The 15,486-nt window shown below is 38.7% G+C and overlaps 1 protein-coding gene across 1 annotated transcript in view; it reads right to left on the reverse strand.

Annotated features, from left to right (window-relative positions):
* The window catches only part of LOC134212901 (solute carrier organic anion transporter family member 4C1), a 223,115-nt gene that overhangs the window by 23,000 nt on the left and 184,629 nt on the right, over nt 1-15,486 (reverse strand). The window contains exons 5-10 of the mRNA XM_062691209.1: nt 14,739-15,247; nt 14,479-14,674; nt 14,253-14,413; nt 14,046-14,153; nt 3,302-3,402; nt 2,912-3,155 (exon numbers count right to left, since the gene is read on the reverse strand). Of these exons, the coding sequence (XP_062547193.1) occupies nt 2,912-3,155; nt 3,302-3,402; nt 14,046-14,153; nt 14,253-14,413; nt 14,479-14,674; nt 14,739-15,247 (1,319 nt within the window). The remainder of the gene's footprint in view (nt 1-2,911; nt 3,156-3,301; nt 3,403-14,045; nt 14,154-14,252; nt 14,414-14,478; nt 14,675-14,738; nt 15,248-15,486) is intronic.

The raw sequence follows: 15,486 nt of genomic DNA on the forward strand, positions 1-15,486 counted from the left end.
ACGTCCACAATTATTACCTGCTTACCTACTAAGCCGAGTTACATGCATAAGGAAGTCCTCCCAGAATATGTAGAAGTAGTTTTCAAAACTTCAATTGCCTTACAAATCCTTTGTTACATCTGGTAGACGGGCCAGATATAATGAAGGGATTTTCTCCTATCTTTACTTTGTTATGGATAGACGTTTTTATGAATATTCATTTATTTCTTCCTTTCACTTAATACCGAAAAATGGTAGCGTCTGCCAGCTTTGAACTGGGCAGACGCTACCATTTAAAGAAGGCATTACTTATTCCTTCCCCTTATACCGGGTACATTTGTTCTTTTAAAGAAGGTTTTTTCAACTCCTTTCGCCTTATACTGAGCAGATTCACCCATTTAAAGAAGGCGTTACCCCTCCCTTTGCATTATACCGGCAGACGCGTTCTTTTGAAGAAAGCATTATCAACTCCTTTTGCCTTATACCGGACAGATGCATTCACTTAAAGAAAGCATTACCCCTTCTTTCGCCTTGTAGTGGGCAGACGCATCTATTCAAAGAAAGCATTATCAACTCTTTTCACCTTATACTTGGCAGATGCATCCATTTAAATAAGACGTTACCCCTCCCTTCGCCTGACACTGGACAGACGCGTTCTTTTAAAGAAGGCATTACCCCTCCCTTTGCCTTATATCGGGTAGACGCATTCTTTTGAAGAAAGCATTATAAACTACTTTCCCCTTATACCGGGCAGATGCACCTATTTAAAGAAGGCGCTACCCCTCTTTTCGCCTTATACCGGGCAGATGCATCCACTTAAAGAAAGCATTACCGCTCCCTTCGCCTTATACCAAGCAGATGCATTCATTTGAAGTAGACGTTACTCTTCCCATCGCCTTATACCGGACAGACGAGTTCTTTTAAAGAAGACATTATCAACTCCTTTCGCCTTATACTGAGCAGATGCGCCCACTTAAAGAAGGCGTTACTCCTACCTTTGCTTTATACCGGGCAGATGCATCTACTTGAAAAGAGCATTACCCATCCTTTCGCCTTATACCGGACAGACCTATCTATTCAAAGAAGGCATTATCAACTTTTTTCGCCTTATACCGGGCAGATGCATCCATTTAAAGAAGGCGTCACCCCTCCCTTCGCCTTATACCGGGCAGATGCATCCACTTAAAGAAAGCATTACCCCTCCCTTCGCCTTATACCAAGCAGATGCATTCATTTAAAGAAGATGTTACTCTTCCCTTCGCCTTATACCGGGCAGACGCGTGCTTTTAAAGAAGACATTATCAACTCCTTTCGCCTTATACGGGCAGACTAGAGATCCCGAATCGAACCCAAACCCGACGAGTTTGAGTTGGATTCGGGTTTGAAAAGTTAGTACAATATCGGGTCCGGGTCGGGTACGGGTTTAAGAAATAAAATACTGAATATTATTTTATTCAGTTTTGTTAATTGTTAAGCTTGTTCGTTGTTTGGGCTTACATTTTTTTTCGATTTAAAAAGAACCAGTAAATATCTAGTTGGAATTTTCCGGGCAAAACTTTAGTGCGGGTTTAAATAATAAAATTATGTCGGGTTCGGGGTAAGTACAAGTTTACGAATACCAAAATTCTCGGGTACTCGAGTGAAAACTATTCCGGGTTCGGGTCGGGTCCGGGTTTGAAGGATATTTACAAATCGGGTTCGGGTTTGCAAAATGTGAAACCCGACTATCTCTAGGGCAGACGCATCTATTCAAAGTAGGCATAACCTTTCCATTTGCTTTATACTGGACAGATGCGTTAATCCATAAAAGGGACTACCTTCTTTCGTTTCTTTATACCGAGCAAACGTGTCCATTTCAAGAAGGCATTGTTTTCTCACTTTGTGTTATATCGACCGGATGCGGTCATTCAAAGAAAGAATTATCATCTTTCATTATTTAAATCACAATTCAAAAGAATTGCATGTAATTAAGCAGAAATCTGTAAATATTTCAATGATAATTATTCTAACTGAATTCCGCCAAATGGCATTCCGCGAAATGACTTTCGGTGAAAATGTCTTTCGGAAAAAAGGTGCATTCCGCGAAATGTGTTTCGGAGAGTTGATACATTCCGCGAAATGTTGTACCGTCAACTGGGGGGAAGATGATCATTGAGGTGAAGATGATCATTTGATTTGTCAGTCATAAGTGCCAATTTTTTTTATGAAACGGTAGTCAACAATATTCTCCGTTAAAGTTATGTTACCGCTAGGTAGAAATCCGAGTTTTTCGATTATAATCATGAAAATGTATTTTGTGGAAGAAAGAGAGAGATAGTCATAAATGACGCTATTTTCGTTTCAAATATTGACTTCGAAAACTTCTTTACGTAGTAAATTCAACATTCATACAAATAACCTAGTGTATTTTGACTACTAGGTCATAATTATTTTAGTAGAGCTGTCTTGATCAACTTCACCCCAAACCAGATTACTCAAAAAATGTGTGATAATTTAATTTATTTTAATAAATGCGAATGCATTTCAGAAAACTAAAGTTGTTGATTATTGCAACGTATAGCAGTACATGTTTTGAAAATATTTGTTTCGATTTAAAATGTAAACACACATTGTTATTGCATGTTTTGTCTTAAAAATGATCATCTTCCCCCCAGTTGACGGCACCGCGAAAAAAAATTCCGCGAAATGGTTTTCGGCGAAATAGTATACAACCTTTGGAACGAAAAGGAACAATTTAAAATGGATTACCCGAAAGATGCAATGCGATTGATATTGAACTCTGTTAAACAACAATTACTGCCTTGAAAATTTCGTAATACTCAGAACCACTCTATCAATGCATTCTAGAAGGCAGTCACAAATTATTGCTGGTGCCATCCGGCTTCGGGAACACGCTTCCATTCCGCCTGAATGCACACGAGCACACACATACCTTTGATATCCTTTCCATATCCGGTATCCTCGTGTGGTTTACCGCCGGATCCCGATTGACCGCTTCCGCCCACCGTTTGCTGCTGTTGTTGCTGGCCTGGCTGTTGCTGCTGCAGCTGAGATTGGTTCGGCGGTGGTGGTGGGGGTGGCCGTGGCAGGCTGCTGGAATTGTTTGCCGATAATTGCTGCAATTGGGGAAGCTTTTGTTCGGCGATCCGAATTTTCTTCTTTTCCCGTGTGAGAACCTGCGAGAAGAGTGGAACCGAAATCGAAACGAATGGTCATTAATTTGGATTGAGTTATTGCAAGCTATTGTGAGGGTTGAATGTATTGGGTTCGTTTCGGTGACGGGTCGTTGTTTGATTTGTGACAATAAATGGCGAGAGCTTACCTTGGGAAAGGAGAAAAAAGGTATGGCCACCAGTATTAAAAGGATACCGCATACGAGGAATCCTCCCCACCACATGCCTACCCATCGGCGGTCGTCTTGATCTGTAGAATAGGAGCAAAGGTTTTCGATGAGAAATGAGAGGATTATTTCGTCGTAGGTTGGGTGAAGATAACACTAATTTGTCTAATCATGTACTACTTCTACGATTTATGAATGGTTTTATTTTTTCTCATCAACATTTAATCAAAAAGGTATTGTGGTGTGATAATGCATAATTAAATATGAACTTCTCTGCCTTTCTGGTACCGTGATTCAAAGCGTATTAAATGATTACAAAAATATTTGTCTCCTATCAACCCACAGCACCCACTATGATGCCAACCACTTGATTTCATAGAAACAAATACTTTAAATTTTAGGATTTTCAAAAAATAAATAAATAAGAAACGTTTCACAGTCTACATCTCGTGGCTATGTGGTTAGCGACGCCGGTCGTCTTAGCATTTTGTGCAGTATTTGTAATATTTTTGGATGCCATATGAGGTGGGGACTCGATTCTTAGTCATATAAACTATTGAATAAGCAAAAGAATTATCACTGGTCTACTGGTGATGCTCCAGATTTTAAACATTTACTGAAATCTTATTTTCCTAGGGTCTCAATGCGCATTTCGACTCGAAACAAGCAAACCCATATAAGCTGTTGTAGGAAAGTGCTGTATACTCAACATGCGCAATAACGACTCTGATTCTAGGCCTGACTCAGATGCTTCCAATTCAGATCATTATCATAACCTAAACTTTTTATATTATGTTCAGATATTTTTTATTCCGTATATCATACAATTCCGACATTCTCTAGACCCTTCTGGTTATTTAAATTATTCAGATTTCGTCCATTTCATTGAACTTTTGTAGTATACACGTATACACGTGTCATTTATTTAGTGCATATCTTTCTGGTCCATTTCTTTTGAGAACTTTTTTTTTCTTTTCTTTATCTAGTAGGCTTCTGTGTTTCTTAACCGCTACTGTGCCGAGATCTACTGTGGTATTCTGCTCCTCCAGAATCCACACAGAATCTATTTTTTGATTTTCATTATTGTTGTCGTTGCCAATCCATCTCATTGTGAACCCATTGTGTCCGTTTGTCCATGCCGTGTATCCAATGAACGTAGCAGTGTTCGATTGCCATTTATCCGGGTAACGTTGGAGGAATGCCTCTGATAAGAACAAGTTGATAGTCGTCATCAGGCAGCCGTGACGGTAAGGCACGTACTCCAAACGTAACCGTATGGGCTGCTGCTCCGGCGACTGACGAGGGTTTGGTGGAGGGGCTGGGAATCGAACCCATGATCATCCGCTTGTAAGTCAAACGTGTAGCCAACTACGCTACGGGACCCCCTATTGAGAACAAATGAAGTACCGTCGTCGGGGGTGACAACGGGTCAAATGGGGGTGAGAATGGGTCACTGTTTAAAGTACTTAGAATGCTAGTAGAATAGATTGAATGTATCTGATGACAAGAAGTCTAAAATATAAGAGATCTTTTTGAACGATTTTGCTATCCGACCTCCAGGTTGCCGGTGAGAGCGATGACCCATTCTCACCCCCAGACCCATTGTCACCCCAGATGGCGGTAGTCGTTTTTTATTTAGATATTTCTTCAACCTAATGTGAGGCCTCTTTAGACTGAGGTATCGGCTATTTATATCCTTTGAGAAATGGCTTATACCAACTCTCAAAGGCGCACCCCTGAATCAGTTTCGGCTTTATCAATAAGTGGGATTTTAACCATGCATCGTTACTAAAATTCAAACATATTTTACTTCTTCTAATGAGTTTCGAATTCGGTTTTGTAGAGAAATCTGATTTCATTACGTTTGGCATTTCGAAATCTCACCTTTACACAGAGCTGTAATCAGTCAGAGGGTTCAGCAGATCCACCAAATTCGAATCCGCTTCTAATTAATTAGTTTGGAGATTCATATCGTCGGCTTCGCAACCAGCCTAAGATTGAGTTATTTTTTATAATTTACTCCATTGATCTTATTCCGTAATGCACCACAAAAAGGCGTCTACCGGCTCAATTATCTACCTGGCTAATTGTCTCACTCCCAGGCCATTTACTCTGACACCTTGGGATTTGGGGTTAGGGACGACATATTGTCAGCTTCAGTGTTGTACCGAGCCTGGCGATATAACCGGATTTACTCCGTTACGCACTACTTCAGAGTATCCATATCCCAGCGTAACGGGAAGAAAATCAACATACATGCGGGTGAAGCAGCATGATTTACATACTTAGAGTACATTTACTGTGTATGATCGGGACTTCCACATAAAGCTGAAAACTTATAAGGCTCAACACGAAAGGCTTCATTCTTTGTTTCTCATTCTGAGTGGATGGATCGGACTATGGGCTCAAAAGTTATGACAAAAATACTATAATACTATTTTTATAACACACGAGAAAGGCTCCATCCCCGCTAGGTGGATTAATCTGGGTTTTCTCCTTTCTTTTTCTGTTTCTTCTTACTTCTTCTTTTTTTCTTCTTTATTCTTCCTTCTTCCTTCTCCTTTCTTCTTTCTTACATCTTTCTTTTTTGCCTTCCTTCTTTACTGCCTATGATCGCATATCAGTTTCATCTTTGCTGGATTTCCTATTCATATGGGACAAATATGCGATTATGGGCAGTTTATTACTTCTGTCTTCTATCTATCTTCTTCCTTGTCCCGAATCATTTTTTTCTTCCTGCTTTCTTTATTATTTCTTCTTTCTTCTCCATTCTTCCTTTTTATTTATTCATTCTACCTTCTTTGTTTTTCCTTCTTCCCTTTTTCATCTTTTATGTTCCTCTTCCTTCTTTCTTCTTTCAATCTGCTTCCTTCTTTATTACTTTTTCCTTCCTCCTTCTTCATTAGAAAGTTTATAGTGTCGGACAAAACTATAAGACCAGAGGCCGATTTTTATACAAAACTAGTTGACCCGGCAGACGTTGCCCTGCATAGTAGGCGAGAATGTGCGTTCCCAACTGCCCATGCAAAGTTCGCATAGGAATCACAATTTTAGTTTTTCACGATTTGCTCAACTTTACTCGTAATTTTTGCATTAGAAAATATCATATAAACCCGTCGGAAACTATAACGAATGTTTCTGCTGAAGAAATGAAAAAAATCCATCCAGCCGTTTTCGAGTTATGCGGATACGAACACAGACCATTTCATTTTTATATATAAGATGACCAACTTTGGAGGACTGTATTTCAGCTTGTACTTGGCTAATCGAGCTAAAGTTTTGGCTGCCCAGGGGAATATACCTGAATTCTCCTCAAGCGAGGGTTCATATTTTTTGGACCACGGACTTCAAACTTACAGACCTTTGAAGGGACAAAAAATAGAACCGCCACTTTGGGTTAATTTTTCAGGGTTATAACGTGGGATTGAGCCATGACCACCGGCCCAATGATAATTATTTACCAATATCTTTTGACATAGTGAATAAGTTTATTGTTGAGTTTCTTAGTTTTAGAGATCCTGGAGGTGGTCCAATTTTTTGTTCTTTCAAAGGTCTATAAGTTTAAAGTCCGTGATCCGAAAAATGTTCAGCCATAATTTGAGCTCCATTGGTCCGGGATATAGACCTCCGAAGTTTGTCATTTGAATAAAAAACGTTCTCTGGTCTTATAGTTTTGTCCAAAAGGCTTTAAAAACAAGGCTTTTTATAGAAGGCCCGGAGACCCATAGCGTTATACAGGCCGGACTCGATTATCCGGAGTGTTGAAAAAAAAATTGACTACAGTAGAGTGGGGCAAGAGTTCGCGTGGGGTAAGAGTACATTTTCGATTTTTTGAAGTTATAAAAGAAGATAAACTAGCAGCACTGCATCAGTTTGATAGGTATATAAAGGTATATAAATAGGTATATAAAGATAGTTAATTTTCTGGTCATTTTGCTAAAAATAATTGTGTTTTCGCTACTAGTATTGCATTACCATATATACGTTCAATAAGGTGAACATTTTACCATTTCGATAACCTATTGTATACAGTACTTTATGATGCAGAACATTAATTCGTTTGATTTTTCAAGAGGTCAAAACCATAAACTGAATAAATTTTGGGGCTGTGGGGTAAAAGTACGCAGAAACGGGTGGGGCAAGAGTACGCATGTGAACCTTTAAGTTCTGTTGTCAAACCCGTATCTCCGGCCGAAATAAGACTACTTCCAAAGCGTAAAGATCCGCAACAAAGAAAAAAATGACAGAAATCGAAAATTATCACAAGTTCTCCTTTTGAAGATAAGTAATTTGGTGTTAGAGAAGACTTGGCGAACAAAGCACTGAAGCGAAATAATAAAATTGTATTTGGTATTATTTTACACCTCAACATGAAAACACAATTTCATCTAAGTGATAATCCTTTAATCAAAAGAAACATTCATAAATTACGCAACGCTTAGCTGGGTAGGGTTGCGAGATATATAAAGATTCATAGAATTTCTATAGGATTCATATAAAAATGTAAGATAGGGCGAGGGATGATGAAATGGTCAAATTTTCCGTTACGTAATTAGTGATCTTTCTTTAAAGAAAATTCCTTTGTTCAAGCCACGCGAAACCGTATGTTTTTACCTCTGTAGTTTTATTTGTATGTAAAAATAACAATGTTTTTTCGTGTGACAGTTCATATTGCTAGGCCCCTTCCCCCTTTCAGAGTTACGTAATCTTTAAACATTTTATAATATACTTTCAATATACATCAATTAAATGTTATTTACTCATATTTTTGTTAATATACACCGATGCGCACTCTTACCCCACCAGTGGGGTAATCACGGATAATTGTTTAGAAGTTTGCCTATTGTTATCGGGCATGCAAAAAAATTTTCAAAAGACGAAGGGTAGTTTGGTTGAAAATCATACGGTGGAAAGCCATTCCACCGAATACCATATGGCCGAATAATACGTTAAGCCGAATTCCATTTGTTCGATACGGTTATTATGTGGAAAACGGTTTGACGTTACGACCAAACTAGTCATTTGGCCATTTTTGGCCAAACCGTTTTCGACCTTATGTCACGTCGTCCAGCCAAGCAACATTTTCGGCCAAACGATTTTTTTCGGCTGCTCGGGCAAACCACACTTTCGGCTAAATGTCCCTTTTATGCCAAACGACCATCTAGGCCTTTTTGGCTAAATTACCTATTCGATTAGACAACTTTTATGCCAGATGACCTGATCAGCCATATGTCTATTTCTGCCAAATGGCAGTCGAGTTTCAAATTAATATATGCGGCCAAACAACAAACGGCCCTTCCACATCAAAACATTTGATTTCAACGAGAAATTCAGTGGATTTCAACAGGAAATCCTTAGAAATTTCCGCAGGTAATTCATTGAGATTCCCAAAGGAAAATCTTTATAATTTATCCGGGAAATTTCTGTAATTTGCACCTGGTGGGCTTCGTGGCCGTGTGGTTAGTGGCGTCAGTCGTCTAAGCGTATTTGCAAGCCATGGAGTGTGAGTTTGATTCCCGCCTTAGTAAGGATAAAACATTTCGTGAGGCGGAAAACACTCCGCTGGTTCGCTGGGTGCTGTGTGAATGTCCTGTCTGTTGTCTAATGCTAGGTATTCAGTCAGTGCGAATTTAGAATTTCAACGGTAGTATTTCCGAGATATCGAAGAAAATTCTTCAGAATTTACAATGAAAGTTCTTAGTTTTACGAAAAGCTTTTTCGATTTTTCAACGAAAAACTTTTTTCACGAGAAATCCTCTGGAATTTCAACAAGATTGCCATAAACTGTCTTCGGCGACGGTGCACACCTTCAACCACCGTGTGGTCCTCCGGAATATCTGGAGGATCCCAAAAGAATGAAAACTTCTAAATTTTATCGTATAGCACTAAAATTTTTCAGATGCACTTGATGTTGTGGCTTATACATGTCGTGGCCTTCCGAAAATTCCGGAACATCTGTGAAATAAAACAAAAAATAATGAATTTCATCGCATAGCACCATTTGACATTCTAACATCGGAATTTATTTCATTTGATTTATTCAAACTAAGGCCTCTGCAATACATACAATTTAAAGAGGGTCAGGCCGTGCGTTACGATTCATACAAACCATGTAATGTTTCCAAAAGCGCATTTGCACAAGATTACACGCGGCGTTTCACATTCGAAAGGAGCAACCGCACCCTAGGAAACGCCGCAATGTTATCTCCCCATAAGAATCGAGTATACGGGCAGCAAAAAACACGGTGCGTCGTTTCCTTTAGGGAGCACCGCGTGTACTTTTGGGCAAATGCGTTAATAAACCTTCCATATAAAAAGCGCTACGAGGGGACGGATGCTATTTGTGAATGAATCCGGATATTCCGAAGGACCATGGACCATGCATTTGGTGGCATGAATCACAATGTCAATGCTGTGCTCATACGAATGCTTAAAAAAATTTCGGTGCTTTGGATTGAAATTCATAAAATGGCCAATTATGAATGTTCTTGATTTCCGTTCCATTGGGGTTCTTTCACAAAATCCGTAACCCTGAATTTGATAATTTTGATACCCCACCCTCCCTCTCGTATTTTATGGTAGGTTTATTTTTTGGTACATATCGTAACGCTTGGTCTGACTTCCATATTTCCCATAAAGCGTTACGTAATTTGTGAACAGTCCTTTAGGAAAGCCAGAAAGTCACTATCATTACTATAGTAATGATATATATAGGTGTCATGAACTTATTGGATACGTTACGGATACACAAAGATAATATTTCTATTTTTGTATGATGGGTAAAAATATTACTCCGGTTAATCGAGCCCCGGATAATCGAGCCTCCGGATAATCGAGACCGGTCTGTATACCATTCGACCCAGTTTGACAAATTGAGGTGATTTGATCCGAATTGTGTAACTAGAGCCCGGTTAAATTCCGGTTTAATCCACTTCTATCTAATAATAGCACCTCATGCCTAACCGTGCATAGGGTTTTGAGCTAGTTTGTCCGTAGTTCGAATTATCGTCACATAAATTAACTCAAATTTTCCACTCTTTTAGCTGAAGGCACAAATGAAAATTTGAATAAGATGTAGTTTGTTAAGAAATATGTTTTACATGGAACGCTAATGCTTTAAAACGAGGGTCTTTTGGCAGAAAATTTTGTATTTTTGTCTCTTTTCGTTTAAACATTCTTGGTTTTCCAAAAGGCGAGGATGGTAATAATGATGCAAATAATCTGTTCAGATTACGTGCTTTATAACTAGATATAATATAAAACGATAATATAATATGTGACCTTTGACAGCGCCAAGCCTTAATGATTTATATTTGTGAAATAAAAGCATGAAAAAAAAATATGATGAAAATAATGGGATCTTCTTCTTCTTATTGGCATTACATCCCCACACTGGGGGACAGAGCCGCCTCGCAGCTTAGTGTTCATTAAGCACTTCCACAGTTATTATCTGCGAGGTTTCTAAGCCAGGTTACCATTTTTGCATTCGTATATCATGAGGCTAGCACGATGATACTTTTATAACCAGGGAAGTCGAGACAATTTCTAATCTGAAAATTTCCTAAACCGGCATCAGGAATCGAACCCAGCCACCCTCAGCATGGTCTTGCTTTGTAGCCGCGCGTCTTACCGCACGGCTAAGGAGGGCCCCACAATCTATCCCCATTAAATGCTGATTTGACCTCTCTAACTTTTCGTGATACTTTGTTCTTTGTTCTTTGTTCTTTGTTCTTTGTTCTTTGTTCTTTGTTCTTTGTTCTTTGTTCTTTGTTCTTTGTTCTTTGTTCTTTGTTCTTTGTTCTTTGTTCTTTGTTCTTTGTTCTTTGTTCTTTGTTCTTTGTTCTTTGTTCTTTGTTCTTTGTTCTTTGTTCTTTGTTTTTTGTTCTTTGTTCTTTGTTCTTTGTTTTTTGTTTTTTGTTCTTTGTTCTCTGTTCTTTGTGCTTTATTCTTTGTTCTTTTGTTCTTTGTTCTTTGTTCTTTGTTCTTTGTTCTTTGTTCTTTGTTCTTTGTTCTTTGTTCTTTGTTCTTTGTTCTTTGTTCTTTGTTCTTTGTTCTTTGTTCTTTGTTCTTTGTTCTTTGTTCTTTGTTCTTTGTTCTTTGTTCTTTGTTCTTTGTTCTTTGTTCTTTGTTCTTTGTTCTTTGTTCTTTGTTCTTTGTTCTTTGTTCTTTGATTCTTTGTTCTTGTTCTTGTTCTTTTTTCTTTGTTCTTTGTTCTTTGTTCTTTGTTCTTTGTTCTTTTGTTCTTTGTTCTTTGTTCTTTGTTCTTTGTTCTTTGTTCTTTGTTCTTTGTTCTTTGTTCTTTGTTCTTTGTTCTTTTGTTCTTTGTTCTTTGTTCTTTTGTTCTTTGTTCTTTGTTCTTTGTTCTTTGTTCTTTGTTCTTTTGTTCTTTGTTCTTTGTTCTTTGTTCTTTTGTTCTTTTGTTCTTTGTTCTTTTGTTCTTTGTTCTTTGTTCTTTGTTCTTTGTTCTTTTGTTCTTTGTTCTTTGTTCATTGTTCTCTGTTCTTTGTTCGTTGTGTTCTTTGTTCTTTGTTCTTTGTTCTTTGTTCTTTGTTCTTTGTTCTTTGTTCTTTGTTCTTTGTTCTTTGTTCTTTGTTCTTTGTTCTTTGTGTTCTTTGTGTTCTTTGTGTTCTTTGTGTTCTTTGTGTTCTTTGTTCTTTGTTCTTTGTTCTTTGTTCTTTGTTCTTTGTTCTTTGTTCTTTGTTCTTTGTTCTTTGTTCTTTGTTCTTTGTTCTTTGTTCTTTGTTCTTTGTTCTTTGTTCTTTGTTCTTTGTTCTTTGTTCTTTGTTCTTTGTTCTTTGTTCTTTGTTCTTTGTTCTTTGTTCTTTGTTCTTTGTTCTTTGTTCTTTGTTCTTTGTTCTTTGTTCTTTGTTCTTTGTTCTTTGTTCTTTGTTCTTTGTTCTTTGTTCTTTGTTCTTTGTTCTTTGTTCTTTGTTCTTTGTTCTTTGTTCTTTGTTCTTTGCGATGGGCAGCAATGGGCAAATGCACCACTGAATGATCTGTTGCTTAAACCATATTATGACTGCGTCCTATAAAAAGGACAGTTATTGTGAAGGCTCAGCAAGCTTTGCCTATAATCTGGACGACATCCAACAATTTCCATCCTCCCTCCTTCTTCGTCATACTTTTAGCGTCAAAAGCTATGATGGGTGGTTTTCACGGCATACAAAAAATAAGGCAGGCTCATCACGTATGTAAACATTCAGTTTGAATGTAAACATGTGACGTCACTGCTATCTTCGCACAAGCTGGACTGAGACGATGCTCTATGGTCGCAGCATGCTTACTTTTGTACTCTAACAAGTGGCGATAAAACATGCGTCACATTCGAAGTGTAATTTTTCTAACGAGCCTACCTTGTTTTCTGTATACCGTGGTAGTTTTTTGAAATCCTTCTTCAATAATATTTGTCATAGCTTTCAAATGCAATAGCTGATTGCAGAGCATAAAATAATCACCTTCACGAGGCAACTTCGGGCCGAATATTGACAAAAGTCGCATGACTTTTCAAAACATAGAATGACTTACTCAGTTTTCTTCTTCACATATTCATTCATTTGATTGGTACTGAGAATGGTCACTGCGTTTAAAGAAAACATAATTGGCCTTGATTGTGTTGACTTTCGGCACTAAAATTGTCCCTCAGTTTAACGTCGGCGTCAGAACTATGTGAGTAATTGTTGAAATCATCATTCAAGTGTTTAGTTTTACAGTAATTTATTGGTTAACGAAATCTAAATAAATACACGTAAAAAAATAACCTTATATGTTATGGCAAAAAAAACCATTCGAAAATACTTATACTCTTCATTATGCCACCTAATGAATTATTCAATATCAAAAAGGTAATAACATTCATAAGTTAATGAAAAGTATAAGTTTCCGAATGTATGTGACTAATGCGATGTATATCGAAAATTGTCAATGTTCAGTCGAATATGAATATGTACGAAGTGAGGGTGACAAAGAAGGCCGATGGGCTTCACCTGGGAGGGAGCTCTCGATACTACACATCAAATTAATTATATACTGTCGTCATGCAACAAGTAAATTTTCAACAAGAAAGAACAATCAACGTAGGCGCCACCTGAAAAGACTAAATTAATTTTTGCGTGTTATTGTTGTTATATTGCCTCCAAAAATTTGCTTGACGAAGTTTTGTTTTCGGCTCACACTGACAGCTAGATTTCGGCTCGGCTTGACATACACATTTTTCGTGTCTGTTTCTCCCTCCCAGGGCTTCACCAAAAATATTCGATTATTTCAAGCTCTGGCTGATTGTATTAAAATTAAGTATTGAGTGGTAAACTACTTATAAAACAATATTGTTTCCTATTTGTGTCTGTTCACACACAAAAGCATACACATAGACAGACAGATATTCATTTAATTCATAGAACAGGTAGGTATTCGACAGGTATTTCCGGCAAGCTATTGCGCTTCAGCATACCTTTCTGGAGCCGCATTAGCTTTAAGTGCAATTTCAATTCTCGATAAGTAGGACTCTTGGAAAAATACTGTTTCCCTTGTCAAAAGAGTTAGTGCCAGTGGCGTAGCCAGAAAATTGGTCTGGGGGGGGTTTTCCGAACATTTTTTTTTCGAAAAAAAAAATTTCTTCCAAAAAATTTGTCTCTGGGGGGGGTTTATACCCAAAACCACCCCCGTGGCTACGCCACTGGTTAGTGCTATCCCTTTGATTCCACCAGTCGAAATATACGTAAACACTTACCTATGTTGATATCAGTGCCGGAAAATGAATCCATATGGAACGACAAAAGATACGCTCCCAGCAGGAAACCTAACACCGGTCCAAAGGCAGCCATACTATACATTGCACCTGAGGAATTTAGAATGTAGATAAAAATAGAAATGATTTTATTGTGTTCAAGTCATGTAATGCTTATAATAGTTATGTAACATATAAAACAGTTCTTACCTATATACATTGACGAGCTTTCCTTCCGCACGTGATCATCAACGTACGTGGTACCAAGCGTGAACAAAGGACTACCGCCTCCACCCAGCAAAATCTGAGCAATGACAAACAGTATCACTGGCCCGAACGTCGATGCTTTACTTTTGATACAGTTGTCACCTCTGCCAAAGTGTAATAAATAGATTAGAAAAACTAACAAAGCACAATCCCAAGGATGGAATCTCACCTCAAGTTATGCGTCGTCAACGGAGGATTCGAGAGACTATTTGATAACCGACCCAGTCCCATGTCCTGCTCCCGTACCGACACCAGCCGGCAAATGTTGTCGGCTGTCTTATTGTCAATCATAATGCCCGGATTTGGCTCCCCGGTGAAGTGCGGCACCATAAACACCAGCGAACCAATGCCCATTATTACGGCACCTGAATTGGAAAGAATCTTCATTTGAAAAATCTGAACAATCAGTCAATCTGTAGAATATCTCACCGATTCCAATCCACACGGGAATATGCCTCCGACTACCCAAATAGCTAACGAAAATCACAGTAATAACGTTCCCGATCTCGTAACTGGACGCCACCAATCCGGACAAACTCGACGGAATCTCAAACCGTTTCTCGATGGTTGTAATCACCGAGTTAATGTACCCAGAGCTCAGAGCCTGCTGCAGCGTTACCAGAATCGATAGCAACAGCACAAACACCTTGATTCTGGCGAACTTCTGTATCGCCGACGGTCGGCAGGTCAGAATTCCGCAGTCCCGGGAGTAGTCCTCGTTGGCCAGCAGCACGCTCGGAAGCGGCTTCTCCCGTTCCATCATCATGACACTGTTCGAGGGCTGTCGGCTGTGGCACTTGATGACCGTGTCCGTGGTGGCCGTATTGATCGAGTTCGGCAGCGATTCCGGCTCGGTGTCCTGAGGGATGTCCGCACTGCTGTCATCGGTTTGGGCCTCGGCGTACAGACCCGTCATCGCATACATGGACTCGTTCCGCCTGAAAGAGGAACCGATGCAATAAGTAAAGCGTTAATGTCTTTAGTCAGGTTATATAAAACCCTTTAAAAAAATCTGGTCGCATTTTTCCAAAATGTTGTTTTATTTAGAGCTAGCAAAGTGGATTACACAATTTTATTTAAATCTGGCAGGATTTGTTTACATGATTCAATGTCACCCTAGATGGTTGAATGTCATTTTTCAGGCATTGATCTAACTTTCGAATCCCCGAGCAATTAT

The sequence above is a fragment of the Armigeres subalbatus genome, chromosome 2 (assembly GCF_024139115.2).
Source record: "Armigeres subalbatus isolate Guangzhou_Male chromosome 2, GZ_Asu_2, whole genome shotgun sequence".
Taxonomy (NCBI): Eukaryota; Metazoa; Arthropoda; class Insecta; order Diptera; family Culicidae; genus Armigeres; species Armigeres subalbatus.